Here is a 22,349-nt window from a genome sequence, read left to right as displayed (position 1 = left end):
CATGACTTTTCTGACAGCCCAAGATATGCCTGAGAGCAAACTGTTGACGGAGAGGAGCAAGGGAGCAGAGACAAAAGACAAAGCGACGGCAGCAGTAACAGCAACATGAACAGCAAGGGCGACGAGGGGAAAGTAGCCTCCACAATTAGTGAATTTGCAGCACAGGCACGGAGCCCCAGAGATAGTTCTGGAGGCAAGAAAAAGAAGAAGAAAGAAAGAGAGAGAGAGAGAAAGAGAGAGAGAAAGAAAGAGAGAGAGAGAAAGAAAGAAAGAAAATTGTTAAAAAAAAAAAAAAAAAAGACAAAGTAGACTCCATATTGCGAAGCAATTCCGGAGTTGTACTTCCTGAGGATTTGAGAGTAAAAACCCTAAATTAAAAAAAAAAAATCTATTTATTTCCTTTTGTTGCCCTTGTTGTTTTATTGTTGTTGTTATTGATGCCATCATTGTTGAATAGGACAGAGAGAAATGGAGAGAGGAGGGGAAGACAGAGAGGGGGAGAGAAAAACAGACACCTGCAGACCTGCTTCATTGCCTGTGAAGCGACTCCCCTGTAGGTGGGGAGCCGGGGGCTCGAACCAGGATCCTTTTGCTGGTCCTTGTGCTTTGCGCCATGTGTGCTTAACCCACTGAGCTACTGCCCAAACCCCCCCCCCCCTTTTGCCTCCAGGGTTATCATTGGTACTTGGTACCAGCACTAAGTATCCACTGATCTTGGTGGCCATTATTCTCCCCCCGTTTTACTGGATAAAACAGAACTTGAGAGGGGAATGGAAGATAGAGAGGGAGAGAGAAAGACACCTACAGACCCGCAGATGGGGAGCCGGGGACTCAAAACAGGATCCTTGCACTTCATACTATGTGTGCGCCACAGTCCAACCCCCAGCCCTTTTTTTTTCTCTTCCTTTTCTAATAGAGACAAAGAAGTAGAGAGGAAGAGAGAGAGAGACGCTTGCAACAGCATTTGAGAAGCTTCTCTGCAGATGGGGACTGGGGACTTGAGCCTGGGCCCCAGCACAGGGACATGTATGTACTCTGCTGGCTGCACTACTGCCCGGCCCCAAATCAAATGTTCACTTCACTGTCAGGCTTTTTCCTTCAGTGAAAAGATTGTCTCTCTTTGCTTTGTTTTGTTTTTTAAAGAAAGTCCTGAAGTAACTTTGTGCTTAATTCCAAAGAGGTTGCTTTAATTTCTAGGGTTGGCCTTTAGGTGAGGCTGTCTGTCTCTAAGTCACTATATTTAAAAATTACCCGTATGAGGGGCCTGGGAGGTGGCTCACCTGGTCTGAGCACCTCACGGAAGCAGCCTGCATGGGAGAAACTTTGTGAGTGCTGGAGTAGTGCTGTGGTCTTCCTTTTATTCTCTTTCTCTTCCTGTATCTACAAAGAAAATTCAGAGCCTACTGAAAGCAGAGGACTGATGCTGGCGTGGGGCTCCAACAATAACCCCGGTGGCAAGGAAAAGAGAATTACTGAGATGCCAGGATTTCCTTTGATAGAATAATAACTTTAGGTACAAGGAATTGTTTCTTTACTTCTAATTTCCCCCTTGCCGTCAAAGTTAATTTCCACAAGCCTGTTCTTTGTCGGGACTAATTTCTTTTATTTCTGGTTTCTAAATAGCTTGAGGAGTTTGCAACGACCCTAGTTCTAGTATTGAACTTTGTACAGGCCATTTAGTCTGTTAACATTTCTTGAGTAAATAACAGTGATATATATCTGAAGTTCTTGTTTTATTTCCTGAATTATTTTTAAAATAATTTATTTGTTATTGGGTAGAGAAATTGAGAGGAGTGGGAGAGATAGAGAAACCGAGAGACACCTGCAGCCCTGCTTCACCACTTATGAAGTCTTCCCCCCTGCAGGTGGGGACCAGGGGCTTGACCCTAGAACCAGGTGCACCACCGCCTGGCCCCTTAAAAATTTTAAAATAAAATTAGTATGTCAGTGTAGTGAAAGTATCTCTCCTCCTGCCCCAATTGAAAGTATCACTTTGGGCTGGGGCACCAAAGTTAGTCGAGGGCTCTGTACCCGCACAATTCCACCACTCCCACTGGAGGGATTTGTTCTTTGTTTAATTTGTTTGCTTTTTTGTTTATTAAATACAGTGGTTGAGAGACTGGGAAAGGGGAGTGGAGAGTGATGTCACAGCCCTGCCTCATGCTTGTGAAGCTCCCCCTGATTGTCTCTATCCAATAAATAAATAAAGATAATTTAAAAAAATAAAAAATAAATTAAAAAACCAGTTTATCGATTTCCAAGAGAAATCACTGAAAGATACCCAAGTCTGATCAGTACATTCTTGCCTCTGGGAGAGCCAGATCACAAAGAAAAAGGTTCCTTTGTTGGGTGTACACTCTACAAATCAGGTGTTTGATTGCAGGCTTCCAAGAGAAAGCAACGTAGCCATCTCACAGTGGGGCTGGGCTTGGCCGCTGACCTTGTAGAGCACGGAAGCCATTCCACGCAGCCCTTTCAGCTTCCTGCCCCCCCCCACTCCCACCCCTTCAGGCTCATCACATCTCTGTCTTGTTACCTCCCTGCTTAAAAAGGTAACTTTTGGGGTTTTTTTGCTCAGGTTTGAGTCTGACTCCAAAGCACTGAAGGGAGCTTTGGTGCTGCAGTCTCTTTTACCCCTGCCTCTCTGTCTTTGTCTCTGTCTTAAAAAAAAAAAAAAAGAAATTAAATAGGTGGTAAATAAGTGACCTAGCCCTTCTGTCCAAGTTCAGTCTTATTCTTTGGATCCCTTCCTCTCTTCTCTTTTCACAGAACATCCTTCATTCCCACAGGGATGGGAGTAGGCATGGACTAGCACTGAGGCTGGCAACCAGGGTCTAGTTGTCTACAAAGAATCAAAAACAATAATAAAGTCAAAGTGTTGGCCTGCTGCTTATTATCCCCATGCATAGCAGCTCTCTGCATTGTCAGTCGGTAATAAAAAACACTCCTGCGGGGAGTCGGGCGGTAGCACAGCGGGTTAAGCGCAGGTGGTGCAAAGCACACGGACTGGCGGAAGGATCCCAGTTCAAGCCCCTGGCTCCCCACCTGCAGGGGAGTCGCTTCACAGGCGGTGAAGCAGGTCTGCAGGTGTCTATCTTTATCTCCCCCTCTCTGTCTTCCCCTCCTCTCTCCATTTCTCTCTGTCTTATACAACAATGATGACATCAATAACAACAACAATAATAACTACAACAATAAAACAACAAGGGCAACAAAAGGGAATAAATAAATATTTAAAAAAAAAAAAAACCACTCCTGCGGAGGCAGACAGCTCCCATAGCCTCTTGCTATGCCAGTGCTGGCAAGCCCCATCTGTCTCCCCCGCAGCTATTCTCCCCCTTTCCAGACTCCCCCTCGGCAGTCATCATACTCACTCCTGCTCTGTTAATACCAAGTTCTCCCTGGGAGCCACTTCTCTCCTGCACGCGTTTCCCTGTTGCCGTCAAACTGCTCAGCGCTGCTCGTGCTCACCGTCTTGGCTTTCTCACTCCTGCTCACGACTCGGCCCTCCCTGAGAATTGTGTCTGCTGCCTCAGTAGTATGTCCTCACCTCCCTTGTTAGACGTTGAGATTCGCAAGGCAGGGTCCCCAGCTCTCCTCGCCGTCACTCTCCATCATTGCTCTGCTGACGTTAGCCTGCGCTGAGATCACTGGAAGGGCTGTGAATGCACAGAGTGCAGGAGCCCCTTCCCAGGGCTCCTCACTATGTAAATCTTGAAAAGGGAGCATAAGAAAAAATAGCGATGCGTCAGGGAACATGCAGAAAAACAGAAGAAAATGCAAGCTCAAGAATGTACTTGGGCCTTTACAATTTTTTATGACTTTTAAGATTATTATTTTTTATGGATTTAATAATGATCTACAAGATTGTAGGATAAGAGGGGGTTCAGTTCCATGCAGTTCCTACCACCAGAGTTCTGTAGCCCATCCCCTCCATTGGAAGGTTTCCTATTCTTTATCCCTCTGGGAGTATATTGTAGACTAGGGAGACCAGAGCAACGGGTCTTGTCACTATATAAGATATACTTATTTGTAGGTAGCACTAAATGACAAATTATACAATTTTCTAAATATATGACCCCAGTACGTGTGCCTTCAAGGTGCCTCAAACCTGCAAGTCCTTTGCTCTACTGGCTGGGCTCTGGCTCCAGCTGTGTGCGTGTGGTTTCAGCCTTTACCCAGACACGCATATTTCATACTGTACCACCCTGACAGAGCACTTTTTCGCTCACCTGGATTGTGTGCTTGCTTTGCCTGAGCCTGCAGTGAGGGAAGGTTCCCTGAGGTGGTGTGTTTTGTTGTTTGGTTTTATTTCCTTTTACCAAAGCACTGCTCAACTCTGAGCCTGAGACCTCAGACCTTCAGGCCTGAAAGTCTTTTTGCAAAACTACTATGCTGTCTCTCCCACACCACTGGAGTGTTTCTCTCTCTCCCTTCTGTCACTCTCTTCCTATCTGCAAGTCATCCCAGAGTGTGAAGCCCCAGTGATGACCAGACAGACAAAGAGTATATATACTTAAGTAGCTGGGGAGGTGGCTTCACAATAAGTACGTTCCTCCCCAATCCAATCTGTCTTCCTTCCTTTCCTATTTTCTTGTTTTAAATATTTATTTATTTATTTATTTATGTATTTATTATTGGTGGGGGACTGAGGAGAGGTGAGATAGAGAGGAAGACAGAGACACCTCCAACCCTGTTTCACCACTTGTGAAGCTTTCCCCCTGCAGGTGGGGACCAGGGACTTGAACCCGGGTCCTTGCGCACTGTAATGTGAGTGCTAAGCCAGGTGCGCCACTGCCTGGCCCCCCTTCCTTCCTTTCTTATAATTATTTGTGGAAGGGTAGTTCATGGTTTACAGTACGGTCATCGACACATGGGTACAATTTCTTTCCTCCCAGTGTGTCTGCAAACCACTCTGACTTCCAGCTTGGGTTTTTCCATCATCATGAGCCAGAACTTGAGCTGCCCTTTCCTCCCCTTGCTTCCCCTTGTCCCCAGATCCTTGGCATTGGTGTAATCGTTCTTTATCTTTTTTTTTTAATATTTATTTATTTCCTTTTTGTTGCCCTTCTTTTAACGTTGTTGTAATTATTATTGTTGTTGTTGTTATTGCTGTCATCATTCTTGGATAGGACAGAGAGGAATCAAGAGAAAAAGGGAGACAGAGGGGGAGAGAAAGACAGACACCTGCAGACCTGCTTCACCGCCTGTGGGTGGGAAGCTGGGGGCTTGAACTGGGATCATCACGCAGGTCCTTGCGCTTTGCACCGCTGCACTTAAGCCATTCCACTACCACCCGACTCCCCGTTCTTTATCTTTTAGGGAGGATGGACATTATAGCACTGCCCCATCACCCCTGCAGCTCTCTCAGTGCTGTCCATGTGGTGCGAGACTAGAACCCAGGGCCTCTAGCATAGCAGAGTGTGCGTGTTATAGTAGGTGTGCTAGCTCTCTGCCTCTGGGGCTTTAAAATCACGAACATTCTCTCTCTCCCCCTCTCACTTTCCCTCTCCCTTCCCTTTTTTCCCCTCCCTCCCTCCCTCCCTCCCTCTCTCTCTCCTTTTCTTTTCTTTTCTTTTCTTTCCTTCCCTTCCCTTTCCTTCTTTATTTCTCTCTGTCTCTCTTTCTCTCTCCCTCTCTCTTTCTTTCTAATTTCTTTATCAGAGGATTCATGGTTTATAGTCGATAGTAAAATACAGTAGTTTGTACATGTGTAACATTTCCCGGTTTTCCACTTAGCAATTCAACCCCCACTAGGTTCTCCTCTGCCATTCTGATCCAAGAGCTGAACCCTGCCTCCACCCCAGAGTCCTTTATTTTGATGCAATATACCATTTTATTCTGTTTATTTAAAGAGAGAGGAGAGATACCAAAGTGTCAGTCTACCATCTAGTACTTCCACTGGCACTGTCTTTGGCGCTGTCATGTGGCGCCGGGGATGGAGCCCAGAGCCTCATGCGCACGTGACTCTAGCTGCTGAGCTGGCTCCTCAACCCAGTTTTTTTTTTTTTAATAAAAAAAATTTTTTTTTTTTTAACCTCACCTCTCTTGAGTCAGTTTTTCAGATTAAGTGGGACAGACAGACACCACGGCACTGAATCTTATCCTGGTAGTACTGTGATAAGTACTCCCATGCAGAGTACTGGAGATGCACTTTGGTCACGTGGCAAGGCAGGTGCCCTCCCAGGTGGCCTATCTCTCTGGCCCCTGGGCCCAGTATTTCACTTCCTGTTGCAGTTTCTAGCACTAGTACCTGGTATTGTCGGCATTCACGCGGGGTGACACCAGCAGGAAGGCAACTGACCGGTTCTCTCTCGCTCGCTCAAGGGACAAAATGAAGCAAAGACACCAGGGAGACTGAAGCGTGCTCAGATCACTTTTATTGGCAGGTGGACATGAGTTTAAATAGAAAACCAAACAAAGAACATATTTCAAACATGTCAGGAATTATAGGTTTCTTAAAGGTCAGCTTGTTCCTATGGTAGGGGGCTGGCAAGACAGGAATTGATGAGATACATAAAGGTCAAGACAATTATTCTCCATGATACAAGCAACTTAATTATCCAAAGGTATTTGAGAGAAACATAGGGGTTAAGTCAGCAGGATGAGATAGAGTAAAGATAACCAGAGCATGGTAGGTATCAAAGCTATAAGGAAATAAAAGTTTGGTGCTTCACTGACTGTTGTCAGAGAGGTGTGTGATGGAGTATGCTTTCTCTAGTGATCAGAAGTGGGGTGGTTGTGTGAACTCTGGATGACTATGTGAATGAACCGTGAGGCAGGCAGCCATGTGGCCTGCAGTTAATGGAGAGAGGCAGTGAGGTCTCCATGGGCTTGAGAGTCAGGAAAGGAAGAACTAAGTCTGAGAGACGGTTTCTCCCCTTTGCTCACTTCGGTTGAGAGAGACTAACAAGAGGGTATCTTCTCAGACCTCCATCCAAGTATGGGGGGAGTTCTTCCTAAGCTCTATCAAGCTTACACAGAGCCCCAACATGGTATGAGGAAGACATACTATAAAAGCCTGTAGAGCTGAACAGAAAGGGTGTCTAGATCTCCCCACATTTACTTCAGTAGATTTATGTGAAGGTGAAGTATTGTGTAATGAAAGAAGTAAATCACTCTACAGATTGGAGAATGATTGCTCCTGACACCTTGGGCACATACCCTCAGTAAATCTTTTCATGTCAGGTTACTTAGAGCCCCAAGAGACTGTGTGCATAGGTATGTTAGCTCTCACTGAGATTCAGTATTTATCTTTGATTTGTATTTCTGAATGAAATTGATGCATTGATTTTTAAACAGTCAAGTAACATTCAGAGTTCATTACAACAGCAACAAAAATGAGCAGTGTTCTCCTCTTCCATAGAGGTTGCTTCTTTCAGCCTTTTAATGGTTTTGTTTTTTCTTTGCGACATTTACTTTTGTATTCCTAACATTTTACCACCATTTCTTGACTTTTCTGTGTGTGTGGGGGGGGAGGAGGTCTTATTTATTCATTTCCTACTAAAAAAGATAGGAAATTCTCTCTCTGACAACGTTTTCAGTCACACAGACACAACTCACACCCTTTCCCTCAACTGTCACACCTTTTTAAAAAATTTTTTTTATATTTATTTATTTTCCCTATTGTCCTTGTTTTTTATTGTTGTTGTAGTTATTATTGTTGCTATTGATGTCGTCGTTGTTGGATAGGACAGAGAGAAATGGAGAGAGGAGGAAAAGACAGAGGGAGAGAGAAAGATAGACACCTATAGACCTGCTTCACCGCCTTTGAAGTGACTCCCCTACAGATGGGGAACCAGGGGCTTGAACTGGGATCCTTATGCCAGTCCTTGCGCTTCACGCCACCTGCGCTTAACCTGCTGCGCTACTGCCCGACTCCCTGTCACACTTTTTACCTCATGCTCATTTAGGGTTGGAGGCTCAGTATATTCCTGCTCCTCCTCCTCCTGCTTTTTTGTTATAAATGAGCAGAGTTTACATTATCATGATTATAAGTGTTCTCACGAACTACAAGCTAAATCACTTAGTTTACTAGGATTCCATTTCCCTCCTCTCCTCCCCATCCCCCTCCCCCATCCCATGCTTAATCCACCAGCTTTATTTCTATTTCCTTGAGACCACCATTGGAGCTGGCTTTCTCCCTGCATCTGTTTGAACCGATTTTGTTTTTGTCCTCTAACTGGCCTTCATTATCATTCCAGTGGTGTGGGGAGGACTGGGGATACATAGAAGTGTCCATTCTGCCAGGTTTAAATAGAATTAATTCTTTTCCCTAATATTTCTACTTAAGGGCTGTATAAAACTTCTGCAAAGGCACACACAACTTCTGCAAAAGCCCTCAAAGACCTTTGTACCCAGAGGTAGATAGCATAATGGTTTTACAAAGAGACTCATGTGCCTGAGGTTGCGAAGTCCCAGGCTCAGTCCCCCGCACCACCATAAACCAGAGTTGAACAGTGCTCTGGTTTAAAAAAAAAGACCTTTGTATCTTACTTGACTATTCATCAGCAAACTGAGCCCATAGACCCCACCACAGCCCTGTCAGACTGTTGGTGCTGGGAGGCGTCCCTGCGCTGTGCGGGCCGGGCCGTGGGTCGGAGCCTGGCTCCGATTTGCTTGGCAGCCCTCCACCATGCAGAAATGTCCTTGAAGTTGACTAGTGTCATCTTCTCCTGGAACCACATCTTTTGCTTCAGGGCATGACTGCAGCTTCTGCTTTTTTCATGGCCTTGGTATAAACATTCCATCCTGTCTTCATGCATTTGAGATGATTGGTGACCTTTTTGTATTTGTTTTTCTTCCTTGGTCCTTTGACTTTGATCTGCGAGCTCAACTCATTTGATTCTGTTTGTCTCCGGTTTCAGAATAGGATCTTACCAGAGATGTGTACCTTCACAGCCTAGGTCTCCATAGTCCCCCCAGGCCCTTGGGTACTCCTTTCAGGGCTAGGACACAGCTGTTGGTGGCTATGGCTGTGTGTTATCCTCTGGCTTGCCCTGGGAAAGGAGTTCTGGTGATCTTACTATTTTTCTCCTGCGTACATGCCTTTTGTGGCTATGGCTCTCTTTGCTCTGCTTTGCTAGAGGGTATTTGCTCTCTGGTATTTTGTATCCACACTGCAGTTGCAAGTGGCCCCACACCACTTTCATCACAATCGTTCCGGGCTTGGTCCCCGTCTTTGAGACCACACCAGTTAAAATGGCACGATCTGGGGCTGGGCAGTGGTGTGCCTGATTGAGCCCAGGTTCAAGCCCCAGTCCCCACCTGCAGAGGGAAAGCTTCACAAGTGGTGAAGCAGTGTTGCAGGTGTCCGTCTCTCTTCCTCCCTACCACCTCTTCCTTCTTGATTTCTGACTGTTTCCAATAAAGATAATGAAAACATTAAAAAAAAAAAATGGCATGATCTGTGAGTTCAAATGAAAGGAAAGAGAAGCTCTGTGTTTTGTTCTCTTTCTCCTGTTGGTTATCACTGAGGAGGCTTTACTGCTCTAGGCTGACTTTTGCAGAGACAACAGACAAGAGACAGAGACAGAGAGGACTCAGACTTGGGTCATTGGTGTGACGTGGCAGGTGCACTGTCCACCTGAACTCGCTTGCTGGCCCACCAGTTGTTTGCTTCTCTAAAGGCTGTGGTGGTTCTGCTCATCAGGGGTGACCTATGACTCTTGTTGCTCTGCCACTATCTCCCTTTCTGTATTTCTTTGGAAGAAAGGACAAGAAGGAGAGGAGAGATAACTGTCACTGCTCCACCATCCCCGGTGCGGGGCCCCCCACCCCCGTCCCTGGTGCTTTCTTTGCACGGGGTTAAGGTGTGTGCTCTACTGGGGGGCCTATTTCCAGGCTTCGTTTTAATCACCTAGTCTAAGTGTATGAAAATCCCAAGAGATACACATTTGTACATAAAACTTGTATGACATGTGAAATACACGAATAAATCCAGGGTTTCAGATAAACACTTAACTTCATTAAAAAATTGGCATATCGTCAATTTGGCCTTGTCTATCCAGCCAGTCACTATCATTGATAGGAGTGAGGAAATGGATGAGATCTAAACCAAAAGATTGGGCGCCTGTAGTGGAGACGACCTCGAACCAGTTATTGCAGGAAATACAAGGTGGGTTAAGACCAGGCTCTAGACAGAGCTCATGCTGCATGTGTAAGACTGACCCCTGCCCCTCTCCACCCCCCAGTCCCTGTGACCAAAGTGGCCATAAGTTACTTGTACTATGCAAATGAGAGTCATCAAAGAGTAAAAGAAGCACTCCAAGGGAGTTCTAAAGGAGGAACTGTGAAAACTCAAAGGGACATGAAAGGAAAGCCAACTATTAAAGTCAAGAATGCTACAGAACTTTTCCAACTATGTAAATGTCAAGAGGCTGGTGGTCATTGTGTGGATGTGGAGTTGGTGCTGATGAGCGGGGCTGGTTTTGTTCTCTCTAGCTCACTGCCATTAAAAGCTACCTCCCAAGTGAGAACCACAGTGTCATGGTAAGAACATGGAATTTTTCATGTCAGTTGTTTCTGCTCTTTCATCTGCTCCGTTTGCAGTCCAAGTACTGCAGTCATTATGAATTGGAGCATCCATTGAGGTCATACCTGACCCTTTACCAGAGTCTTTACCAGAGGAAATCCACTGGCAAATCTTCCTCTGCGAACAGCTCTTCCCTCCTGAATCGTTCAAGAACCCTGAGAATACGCAGAAAGAGGTAGCAGGACTCCGACGCCCCAAAATGAAGAGTCCTGCAGGTCATTGCTGCTTCTCAGTGTCTCTTCCCTGGTTTTTGCCTCGTAACCAGAAGCAGCTGACCCACACTCATTGTATCAAAGACCATTAAGTCACACGTGTTGATCACTAGGAAGGAGGGCTCTGTGTTGAGGAAGAAATTAGAATTTGTGTTTCTGTTTTAATTTACTGTTCATTGAACGGTACAACATCACTCTTTAGACATAATGCTGACCCCTAGTGGATATTATGTATAACAAACTGAGAGAACAGGAACCCGAAACTGTAAGAATCAGCAGATGGTATTTTCTCTTGGGGATCACTATTGTGTTTCACTCTTGATTTCAGAAGCTTTGAGAAGATTCGACTTGTGAGGTTGGAGCCATGTCCCAGCACTTGACAGTAGTTAGTGTCTTTTAAATTACTTTGATTTCACATGTAAGTCTTTGTATAAACAAGATGATGAAATGGTAAACAGCTGTAGAGTGCCTCATGGTTACTTCTTTCTAGCTACTTACGGGATTTTACGTCTCATTTGATCCTTACAATTGTGTATAAATAGTTCTTGCGTGGAGTTATGAGCATATTCTGCACATAATATTTTGTGTTCTCTCATCTGACGTGATTTCATTCAAGCCTTTCCTGTATATATATCTGCATAGTCAACATGCTCTTTATTTTTAGTGGGATGCAATATCGCATTGTGTTGATTCATGTAGTGAATTCTGTCTTTGCTTCTAACTTGGGTTGTGAAACTGTGCACATCTTTTTCAAAACATAGATATGTCTCTTTTCAGGCCACAGGTAGTTGCTGAGGTCTGTGTGAAGCCCTGGCCAGAGAGTGTTCTCCTCAGGCAGCTCTAGCCTGCCCACCAGGCTGGACGTTGTGTTCTGGGGGGCCCAGGCCCTCCTCTCTGAGGAGGCCCTCGGTGCGTTGTTGTTTCCTGCCCTTTGTAAAATACACCTTTGCCCTGGCAAGGAGGCTTCGGTGGGAATAAGCCTCCCAACATTCCCTTATTCTAACCAGGACATAGTTTCCTGTCTCTTATCCTCAAATATGCATTGTTTGTTCATGATCTTTGGGGAAAGGAAAAGGAGACAGACTGCTGGTTTAGAAGAGGGGAAAATCTGCTGGAGTGAAACTAGGAAATTGGCAGCTGAATATTATTTTGACTTGTTTTGCTAAGAATCTGCTCAATGGGGCATGAGCTTCAAATGAAGAGACTTCTTTGGGGATTGGGAGGCAGCTAACCCCAGCTTACCATTTTTCTCACTTTTCCCACCTTTATTAATTAAGATGCAATGATAGTGAATCTCTTGAAGATAGTCAATTTGAGGAGATTCTGACCTCAAAATAAATAAATCACATTAGAGTTCCAAACACATGCTAGGGTGTATGTGGTTCTCATGGTACTTCTTCTTTTTTTTTTTTTTTAAATTAAGTTTTTATTTATTTATTTATTTATTTTCCTTTTTGTTGCCCTTGTTGTTTAACATTGTTGTGGTTATTAATGTTGTTGTTGGCTAGGACAGAGAGAAATGGAGAGAGGAGGGGAAGACAGAGAGGAGGAGAGAAAAACAGATACCTGCAGACCTGCTTCACCGCTTGTGAAGCGACTCCCCTGCAGGTGGGGAGCCGGGGGCTTGAACTGGGATCCTTACGCAGGTCCTGGCGATTTGCGCCACGTGAGCTTAACCTGCTGCGCCACCGCCCGACTCGTGGTACTTCTATCTAGATCATTGTACTTCTCATTTAAAATGTATTTCTAAGCTTGTATTTTAAAAGCAAAACTAATATGTAGGAATGAAAATTACACAATTTATATATATCAGAGAGTGATTACTTAGTGAAGAAGATTATAGGGCTTTATCATGAATGTCTCTGTTACCTGTACTCAGCACAGTTCAGTTCTTTTCTCTCTGCCTCTTCAAATAGCCTCTCTTGAACTTAAAGCGAGGGCACTGCACATTTGAACACTTGTTTTTCCAGAAATGCATGTTTTTGTGGAGCACCTTAGGTATACTCACTGGCAAACTTTGCAGCCACCTAGTGAAATTGCAAGTCTACCTTTTGGAGAGCTACACAAAATGTTTGTCATGATTTTACCCAGAAGAGACCTGCTGCGCTTGGATGACTGAATTCTGAGGGAGCAGAGATGAGCACTGCAGAACACCACACCAATGTTCTTGCTGAATCGCATGTTGTGAGGCCATTTTTGGTTTTTGTTCTGTTTCAGTACCAGTTCAGTAGATCTCCTGGCTAAGTATCATCTGATTGTCACTTATCAGATGTCTGTATTTGTTTTACATTTTCTTGTGGTTTGATCTATGAGAATTTCTACACAATTCTGAGTGGTAACAATCATCCTAACTCTTCTTCAAACAAATGTATCAACTCCCAGTTCTTCTGTCTCTCCCTGTCATTTCTTTGTAACATTCCCCCCCCCCCCCCTTTAGCCTGTACTGTAGTCTTTCTTCTAACTAGTTATAGTGAAAAACACAAAGTAAAAGGATAGGTAAAAGAGGAATGGTAGATTAGCCTTTAGTAGATATTCCTTGTGAAGTGAAAATCCACATTCAATCATTTTTAGCTTTTGGATTGTTAGCTATTAAATTTGGAAGACCGTGGTCCCCATCCGCAGAGAGAAAGCTTCATGAGCAATGTGCGGTGTCCCTCTATCTTTTTCTATATTCCCCCCCCCCTCAATTTCTGTCTTATGAAATAAAATAAGGTCAGGTGGGGGAGGGTGTGAAATGCCAACTGGAAGTGGTGGATTTGCCGTACATGCACTAAGCCCCAGTAATAACTCTGGTATGGTAATAAATTGAAAGAGAAAGGCAGAGAGGGAGGGAGTAAGTAAAGAAGTTGTATCCATGAGACAAGAGCTGCCATATACATCATTATTTCTCCCCAATAAAGTGATTTGAGAAAAGGAAAAAGGGGGAGGAGTGGTGACACACCAGGTTAAGTGCTTGTAGTACCAAGGGCAAGAATCCCCACAAGGATCCCGGTTTGAGCCCCCGGCTCTCCACCTGCAGGGGAGTCACTTCACATGCAGTGAAGCAGGTCTGCAGGTGTCTATCTCTCTCTCCTCTATCTTTCCCTCCTCTCTCCATTTCTCTCTGTCCTACCCAATAAAGTGGGGAAAATGGCTGACAGGAGCAGTGGATTCATAGTGCTGGCACCAAGCCCCAGTGAAAATCCTGGTGACCAAAAAGAAAAAAAAAGAAAGACAAATCAGCTATGAGGAACCGATAAGATAGCATTTTAGATGATGAGAGCACACTTGGAGCACCCTGAAATCCACACTCTTCCTTGCTTTTCAAAACTAGTGTATAGAAATCCAGGAAGTGGCATGGTGGTGGAGTGTAAGTGCTTGGCGTAGAACCGTGAGGGGGGAGCCTGGCAGGGGTGCATTGAGTTGAGCTGCATATGTGGCAGTGCTCAAGGACCTGAGTTCAAGTCCCCTGTCCTCATTTGCAGGGGAGGAGCTTCACAGGTGGTGAAGTGCTGCCAGTATCCCTCTTTCTCTCTCGTCTCTTTTCAGTAAGTGAACAAGCAGACATTCAAGTTACACTAGAAGCATGAAGTTTCAAGTTTAGTCCCTGGCACTGCATATCCCAGAGTGTTGTTCTGGCTGTCTTTAATATAAACAATTAAATCTTAAAAAAAAAAAAAACAGAATGTGAGAGTAGCTTAGGTAGTGACGGCACAGTGGCTAGAACTTTGCATTTAAAAGCTGAGGTCCGGGAGTTGGGTGGTAGCGCAGCGGGTTAAGCACTAGTGGTGCAAAGCGTTAATGGACTGGCGTAAGGATCCCAGTTCAAGCCGCCGGCTCCCCACCTGCAGGGGAGTCGCTTTACAGGCAGTGAAGCAGGTCTGTCTGTAGGTGTCTGTCTTTCTCTCCCCCTCCCTTTCTTCCCCATCTCTCTCCATTTCTGTCTGTCCTATCCAAAAACGACGACATCAAGAACAACAACAGTAATAAATACAACAATAAAACAAGGGCAACAAAAGGGAATAAATAAATAAATAAAAATTTAAAAAGCATGAGGCCCCGAGTTTGTGCAGAATTGGGGAATTGTATATCCTCTATAATACCTTTACCCCACTATTCTTGGATTCTCTTGAATGAACTTTAAAAAACTTATTTATTTATTTATTTATTTATTGCCTCCAGGGTTATCACTGGGGCTCAATGCAGCTCTAGGAACCCACTGCTCCTAGAGGTCATTTTCCAATTTTTTTGTTCTTATAGGAGAGGGAAGAGAGAAATGGAGAGAGGAGGGGAAGATAGAGAGGGAGAGGGAAAGATAAACACCTGCAGACCTGCTTCACCACCTGTGAAGTGACTCCCCTGCAGGTGGGGAGCTGGGGGCTCGAACTGGGATCCTTGCGCTTTGTACCATATGCTTAACCTGGTGCTCTACCACCTGGTCCCAAAATAAAATATTTTATTTACTTATTGGATAGAGACAGAGGAATTGAGAGGGAAGGGAGAGGTAAAGAAGGAGAGAAAAAGAGACCTGCAGCATTGCTTCGCCATTTGTGAAACTTTCTCCCTGTACATGGGGAACAAGGACTTGAACCTGAGTCCTTGCACAGGTACACCTGGTCCTTTTGAATGGACTTTTCACTTCACATTTCTTTCTTTTTTTTTCTTTCAACTTTGCATTTCTATCACTACTTCCCTTATCACTTGTTGGAAGTATGATGCTAAGATGACATTTTCTATGCAAAGGTGACTTTATATCATTTTCATGTAGTTAAAAGTTTTCTATCACTTTGCTGTATCTGCGGTAATCATTCCACTTGAAAGCAATGTGAGAAGGCCATAAGGCCCCCAAATACTACTTACTATTATCAACACATCGCCCTCCTAATTTCCTTTTCTAGAAGCTGATTCAGCACTACAGAAAGAACATCGGAACCAGACACCTGCTCCAACTTCTGCTCAGACTTCAGCTCCCTCTAAGTACCATCGAACTCGATCTGGGGGAGCCAGGGATGAACGCTATCGATCGGGTAAGATCTAACTGTAAAATCGCCAACAGAACTGACTTTCCTGCCATTATGTCTCCTGAGAGCTTCTGATGTTTCCTTGGTTGGATTGATGTTTGTCTTTCTTGTTTTTATGTGGTTCCAGGGATTGAACTCAGAACCTCACACCTGCAAGGTATGTGCTCTGTTACTGAGCTACCTCCTTGGCCTCTATTTGGGTGTTTTTTTTTTCCCCCCTTGAAGTGCCAATGGATCTGTATATTTTTTGCCTACTGGGGCTTTTCACCTGCTTGATTACACTCTCCTGGTGGACTTTTTTTTCTTTAAATTTTATTTTAAAGTATTTATTTATTTATTTTTTTAATTAGAACATCGCTCAGCTGTGGTTTATGGTGATACAGGGGCTTAAACTTGGAAAATTGGAACCTCGGGAACTAAAGTCTTCGGCATAATCATCATGCTATCTTCCCCAAGCCTTCTCATTTTAAATAGAGGCAGAGAGAAAGAGAGGGAGAGGAAGAAGAGAGACATCACCACACCATCCTACTGGTGAGGTTTTCCCAGGTGCGGGCAGTCCCGGCTGGTGCTGGGGCTCACACCTAGGCAGTTCGTAGTGCACAGTAAAAGCGTGCCCTCTACCTGGTGAGCTATCTCCCAGCCTCTCGGCATTTCTGTATTAATTAAGTCACTAGCCGTTGACTAAGTACCCATCCCATGCCAAGTGGGATCCTCAGTATTTGCTGGGACACAAACTACTTCATAGTCCAAGGGGAGAACTGAGGAAAGGCAGTGTGGAGGTGTGACAAGATAGTGGGTTTGGATAGTGCTCTTACTTTGTCGCACACGTGACCCAGGTTCGATTCCAGTCCCCACTGAACTAAAGGAGACTTCAGTGCTGCGATGTCTTTCTGTCTTTCCTTCTCTTTGTGTATCTGGAAAAGTTGGTCTGGAGTGGTGAAGCCCCAGTGATGATGAAGGAAGGGGAAGGAAGAGGAGGGAGGGGAAAACAAGGCAGCATGAACAGGGCATGTTATGAAAACTGTAGCCTGAAACCTCGAAATGTAAAAAGCAAAGAGGGAGGGAAGGCAGGCGGGCGATGTAAGTAAATAGGAACGTGGAAGGCATGCAGGGGAGGGCTCAGTGGGTGCTACTGGAAGGGGCTTCCACAGGTGAGAAGGAGTGAACGCCAGCAGCAGCAGCAGCAGCAGCAGCAGCAGCAGCAGCAGAGCAGACTGGCTGTAGGAACTGACGACGGGCGTTGCCATTTCAGTCAGAAAAAGGGTCACACTTATGTGTCACACGCAAAAAATAGCTAAGAACCAGGGGTGCGCTTACTGAAATTACAAGCATTCAGAACAAAATGACAGGCACACAGAAAGGGCTTAATACCGAAGTCACGGAGTGGAATTGGCAAACCCTCTCTGAGTTGGAGGCACGTTTACCTTCTCCACAGCTCTGCCAGTCGTAATTAAACCTAGCACTGCACTGCTGTGCCATGTGTGCAAAAAACCAAGGTCACATCAAAGGCAGCTTTAGTGCTGTGGCTTCTTTCCTTCTTCCCCTCTCTGTCTGTTTGAAAGAAGGGAGGAAAATATAATCAAATCTAAATCGAACTAGTATTGCATCTTTCAGACACCATTTAGAGAGTTTGTTTATTCTGGCCTTTTTGCTTGGCCAAAAGTCGTTAACATTACAAATGTCACACTACATGGAGTTTTCTTGCATTCCAAGGCCTGACGCGCCTTTCTGTGTACATGTGCTTTGTCACCAGTATAGAAGATACACACTTCGCAACCAGGGAAACAGCTTGGCTGGTAACGCTGAAGACTTGCATGCCTGAGGCTTCCAGCGCCATCCCTGACTCCACGTGTGCTGAAGTGGTGCTCTGGCTCCCCCCCCCCCCCCCAATCATTTAAATGATAAACTTAGAGATCTTGGGTTAAGCGCACGTGGCGCAAAGCATAAGGACCGGCATAAGGATCCCAGTTTGAGCTCCCGGCTCCCCACCTGCAAGGGAGCCGCTTCACAAGCGGTGAAGGTCTGCAGGTGTCTGTCTTTCTCTCTCCTGTCTCTGTCTTCCTCTCCTCTCTCCATTTCTCTCTGCCCTATCCAACAACGACGACATCAGTAATAACTACAACAATAAAACAAGGGCAAAAAAAGGAATAAATAAATAAATATTTTTAAAAAACCTTAAGAGATCGTAATAAAAAAAGTTGGGGGGGATACATCTAACATGTGAGATGGAGAGTGATCTTCTTGCCATTCTGACAAGTTCATTTGTGCCTATGTCTTGGGTGTTTAGCTGCCTCAAATAAAACAAAGGCTTTTAAAGATCTTTTGTCATCCTATTCAGCTCAAACATGAGTGCCAGAAAATGACCCCTAGCTTTCATGTTTCTGCCAAAGATGTCCAAAGTCAGCTGTGTCTGGGAACTGTCACATTAGGAGTCATTTTTTTACCAGAGATCTCGATGAATTGTATGCCGGTGAACCTAGAAGCTAAGGGCCTTCCTTCTACCTAAGACACTATCATTATATGACTGACCTCTATGACCTGGAGTGTTTTGGGTTGGTAAGTTGGTTGGTAGTGGCTAAATTTTGTCATCCAGGATGAGTTTTTCCAGTAGAGACAGAAACAAGAGAGGCAGAGAATGTGAAAGAGACTGCAGCATCAAAGCTTCCTTCAGTGTTGTGGGGACCAGACTCGAACCAGGGTTGTGCACATGGCGAAGCAGTCCACTATCCCAGTGAGCTATTTTGCTGGCTCCTGGACTCCCAAGATTAAACTCCCTGTAGCAGAGTAGAGTGGAGCTAATTCTCGGTCTCGCATAGATGCATGCTGTACCCTTCACTCTGTCCTTACCCCTCGTCTCTGTCAGCTCCTTGTCTGGAGTGTGTTAAATAACCAGGTAGGAATTCTGCACATCACTTATTTTCCTCATCTCTAAAGTTCTCCTTGACTTCTTTCTTCTCTGTTTGTAACTGACCTAGAAGCAATAATAAGTAAATGTCACCTGGGGCCACAGAGCTAGCACAATGGTTATGCAAAAGAATTCTATGTCCTTCTAAACAATAATTTCAATTACCTGCACCACCAAAAAGCCAGAGCTGAGCAGTGCTCTGACAAAATGGGGGGGGGGGGGGCAGTGGTGGACGTGATAGAATATGTGTGTTATAATGCTCAAGGACTTGGGTTCAAACCCCCAGTCCCCACTGCAGTGGGGAAGCTTCTTAAGCGGTGAAGCAGTGCTTCACGTGTCTCTTTATCTCCCCCTGCCTTCTCAGTTTCTCTCGTCTCTGTCCAGTAGATAAATGAAAAATGAGAAAAGTCACCCCAATACACCCAATTCCATTTTTCAACAGTTGTAGCAGTGGTTCAGGCCACAGGAGTCAGTGTTTCAAGTCAGGGGCTTCTCAATGCAAATGTTTTCTTTTTTCTTTTTTTCTTTCAGATATCCACACAGAAGCTGTTCAGGCTGCACTGGCGAAGCACAAAGAGCAGAAGATGGCTTTGCCCATGCCAACCAAGAGGCGGTCCACTTTTGTCCAGTCTCCCGCAGATGCCTGCACACCTCCTGGTAGGTCCGCCGGAAGCTTTTATCTCTGTCAGCTGCTGCTTTGATGCTCTGGAAATAAGTCCTGCTTTTTATTTTCTGTGGTAGAAGTCAGAGCTCTCATACTCATCAGAGGCATATGCATATCCACACTGACGCTGGCAGGTTTTGGTTGTGAATGTGATAAACCACACACAGAAAAAGACGCCTTCGAAGCAAAGCTCCCAATTTTGTGATTCTTAGTTTCCTTAGTTTCCTTGTGGTAACTTCCAGACTCATGTAACTATCAGCAACACAGGCTAATGCTTTTGGTCTAAAAGAAATAATCCGGTTCTGCATAAATAGCTATTTTTATTCACATTCAGTAGTGACCCATAGTCGCGTATTTCTGTAGTAAACTTGCGCTCTCAAACCAGGTGCTTTATCTCTAGGTTTACAGGAGCAGACTAGTGCCCTTAAGGGTCAAAAGCTGCAATCCATGTGAAAAATAGACATGTGTGTTACTTTATTTTGTGTACATGTATGTATTTTTGTAACCTTTCTAATAGGGGGCCCCAAGATCAAGAAGAACTCGGTGACTTTATCTGATTTTTATCCCTAAGACTCGAAGGCTTTACTTCCCCTAGAGGAAGTTGAAGAGCTATAACTTCCTATTTGAAGAGCAATAGAAGAAAAAAGACTTTAGTTATGTTCTCTACTCATCATTTTTCCCATAGTTTTTAAATCACATTAACTATTTTAAAAGATTTATTTATTAATGAGAGAGAGAGAGAGAGAGAGAGAGGACATGAACCAGAGCATCATCCTGGCACGTGAAATGCCAGTGACTGAGCTCAGGACCTCATGCTTGGGAGTCCAATACTTTATCCATTGCACCACCTCAGGGCCTCTTTAAATATATATACTTTTTTTTTTAAGCTAAAATTCCAGGCAGTCGGCATTGACCTCTGAAACTGAATGTAGGGAAAGTGTTTCAGAGCCTCAGTATAGTGTCTGTCTCCCTACTCTGAAAGTTGCATTATTGTGGCTGACTTTGAAACACAGCCGTCAAGCTGAGCTGTTGATACTGACCCAAAACCCAGTTTAGGTTGATAGTAATGGCTTTCTCCTAGGCTCTGTCTAACTTCTGAGCAACCGGGTGTGCTGTGGGCTCATTAACTGTGTGTTTCCCTGCTTTACATCTGTGGTGTCCATATGTCTGGAAGAGAAATAGTTCTGTGGCTTCAAGTGTTTCTGAAATTGTGACACAGGATACCTCTAGCAGCCCATACAATACAACATTTCATGTCCAGAATGGCGCATACTTCAAGCCCACTCATTCAAAATCTTGGATGGTTTCCCTTCTGCTCTGGTACAGCACCAGTTGGGTCCTTGCAGACAAAGGGTGCTCTCAGTTTAGTAGCTAGTCCTTGTTGGCAGATTCAGCTGCAGGTCGGCTGAGAGTCCAATTGTAGCAAATGGCAAAGGGTGTTCTTAGAAACAGCCCTGTGCACAGTCCTATTAAAGAAATGCAGTTTCAGAGTAGAGTCTGCTCTCATGGCCTCGGGTTAAATGCAAGAATGCGGCAAAGGATCCTGAGCATGCTCAGAAGGCAGAGAAACCTATTCTTTCCCCCTTTTATGGAAAAAAAAGTCACGGTGGGGGGGTGGAGGAGTGGTTTACCCCTCCAGAAACAAATCCTGGCTGTTCACTGCTGAATGAGACCATAGTCCTTGGGAATTCACTCCTAGGCCCTGGATTTCCAAACATTAACCTTCTATTCCAAGATCTGAAAGACTTGGTGTACACTTCTCGATCACCTTCCGTGTTTTAGTGCTTTGGTGATGATAAGAATATGGCCCTCTCTCTTAAGACCTGTCTGTACTCAGCAGAGCCCAGCAATGAAAACATCTTTCTTCATTTATCTCCTCTTTGGGGAGCTCAGAATAGTATATAAAAAACTTTGATGTGCCATTGGAAACTTCAGTGCTGTCAAATGGAGGAGGAATTCTCTCCCACCGTGAAGAGACATTGAGAGCACCTCACACTGATTTCATACACGGCCACTACACACATGCCCAGCACTGACGCTGTGTGCTCTTGCGTGGCAGAGCGTGGGGAGAACTGCATAAAATTCTGTTAACATTTTCATGGGGCAGGTAGGATTTGCCATTCCTTGCTAGGACTTGGATTCTGTTCTCTCAGTGCTCTGAGAGCCACTTGCTGGGTACTTGGCTGCCTCTTCTTCCTCCTGCACTGTAACTAACCTTCTATCCCTGTCTCTCCAAGCCGGCTAACAGACTAACCCTGCCTGGGGTGGCAGTTCGCATTATCTTGCTTATATACTGTTTGCCCCAGAAATACTCAAGTTTACAAGAGTCTCGGCGCTGTATTCAAGGAGAGAGTTGGGATTAATTATTTGCTAGCTATAGGCTGATTTTCTCTCCCCCCCCCCCCTTTTATGGTGGACCCAGGGCCTCGTGTATGTGTGGTTTCTCCTCTCCTAGGATACTTTGTTCACGTAGATAGAGAAAGGAGGAGAGATACACCAGCACCAGGACTCAAACCCAGACTGTGTGCGTGGCAAGGCAGGCACTAGCCAATCAATCATTTCAGCCCCCTCCCTATAGGCTGCTTTCTGTTTTTATTTTCTTTCTGAGTAGGCTGTAAACAGCTATTAAAAAAAAAAAAAGACTTTCCTTTTCAAAAAGTTGTAGGTGCATTTAACCTTAGATTTACTGTATTTTTGGTTGCATTGATTTTTGTGCACTGAGAACACACATAGCAAAGTACTTTAGTTCTCAGTCAGGGCCCTCACTCTGCCCAGGCTGGTGGTGCGAACCTAGTTTCTGGGATATGGGCAAGACCACACTCAGCACATGGTATGGGAGTGACTGAGTTCATGAAACCTCAGTATTATTTTTGGGAATTTAATAAAAAAAGATTGAAAGAGTGACATATGTCCTATATCTTGCCTTAATTTATATTGCTTACTCTGAAGACTACTGTTAATAGTTGGCATGGAAAATAATTTGTCCTTTCTTCAGAAATCATTCTCAAATAATAAAATGTCAGTCTTCCTAAAA

At 44.6% G+C, this 22,349-nt stretch overlaps 1 protein-coding gene across 4 annotated transcripts in view; it reads left to right on the top strand.

The window, feature by feature from the left end:
- DIP2B (disco interacting protein 2 homolog B) overlaps positions 1 to 22,349 on the top strand; it is a 252,104-nt gene that overhangs the window by 142,589 nt on the left and 87,166 nt on the right. For all 4 annotated transcript variants that reach the window (XM_060195371.1, XM_060195370.1, XM_060195368.1 and 1 more), the window contains exons 3-4: positions 15,624 to 15,752; positions 19,183 to 19,308. In XM_060195371.1, coding sequence (XP_060051354.1) covers positions 15,624 to 15,752; positions 19,183 to 19,308 — 255 coding nt within the window. The remainder of the gene's footprint in view (positions 1 to 15,623; positions 15,753 to 19,182; positions 19,309 to 22,349) is intronic.

The sequence above is a fragment of the Erinaceus europaeus genome, chromosome 7 (genome assembly GCF_950295315.1).
Source record: "Erinaceus europaeus chromosome 7, mEriEur2.1, whole genome shotgun sequence".
Classification (NCBI taxonomy): Eukaryota; Metazoa; Chordata; class Mammalia; order Eulipotyphla; family Erinaceidae; genus Erinaceus; species Erinaceus europaeus.
This window is presented reverse-complemented; position numbering and strand designations above follow the sequence as displayed.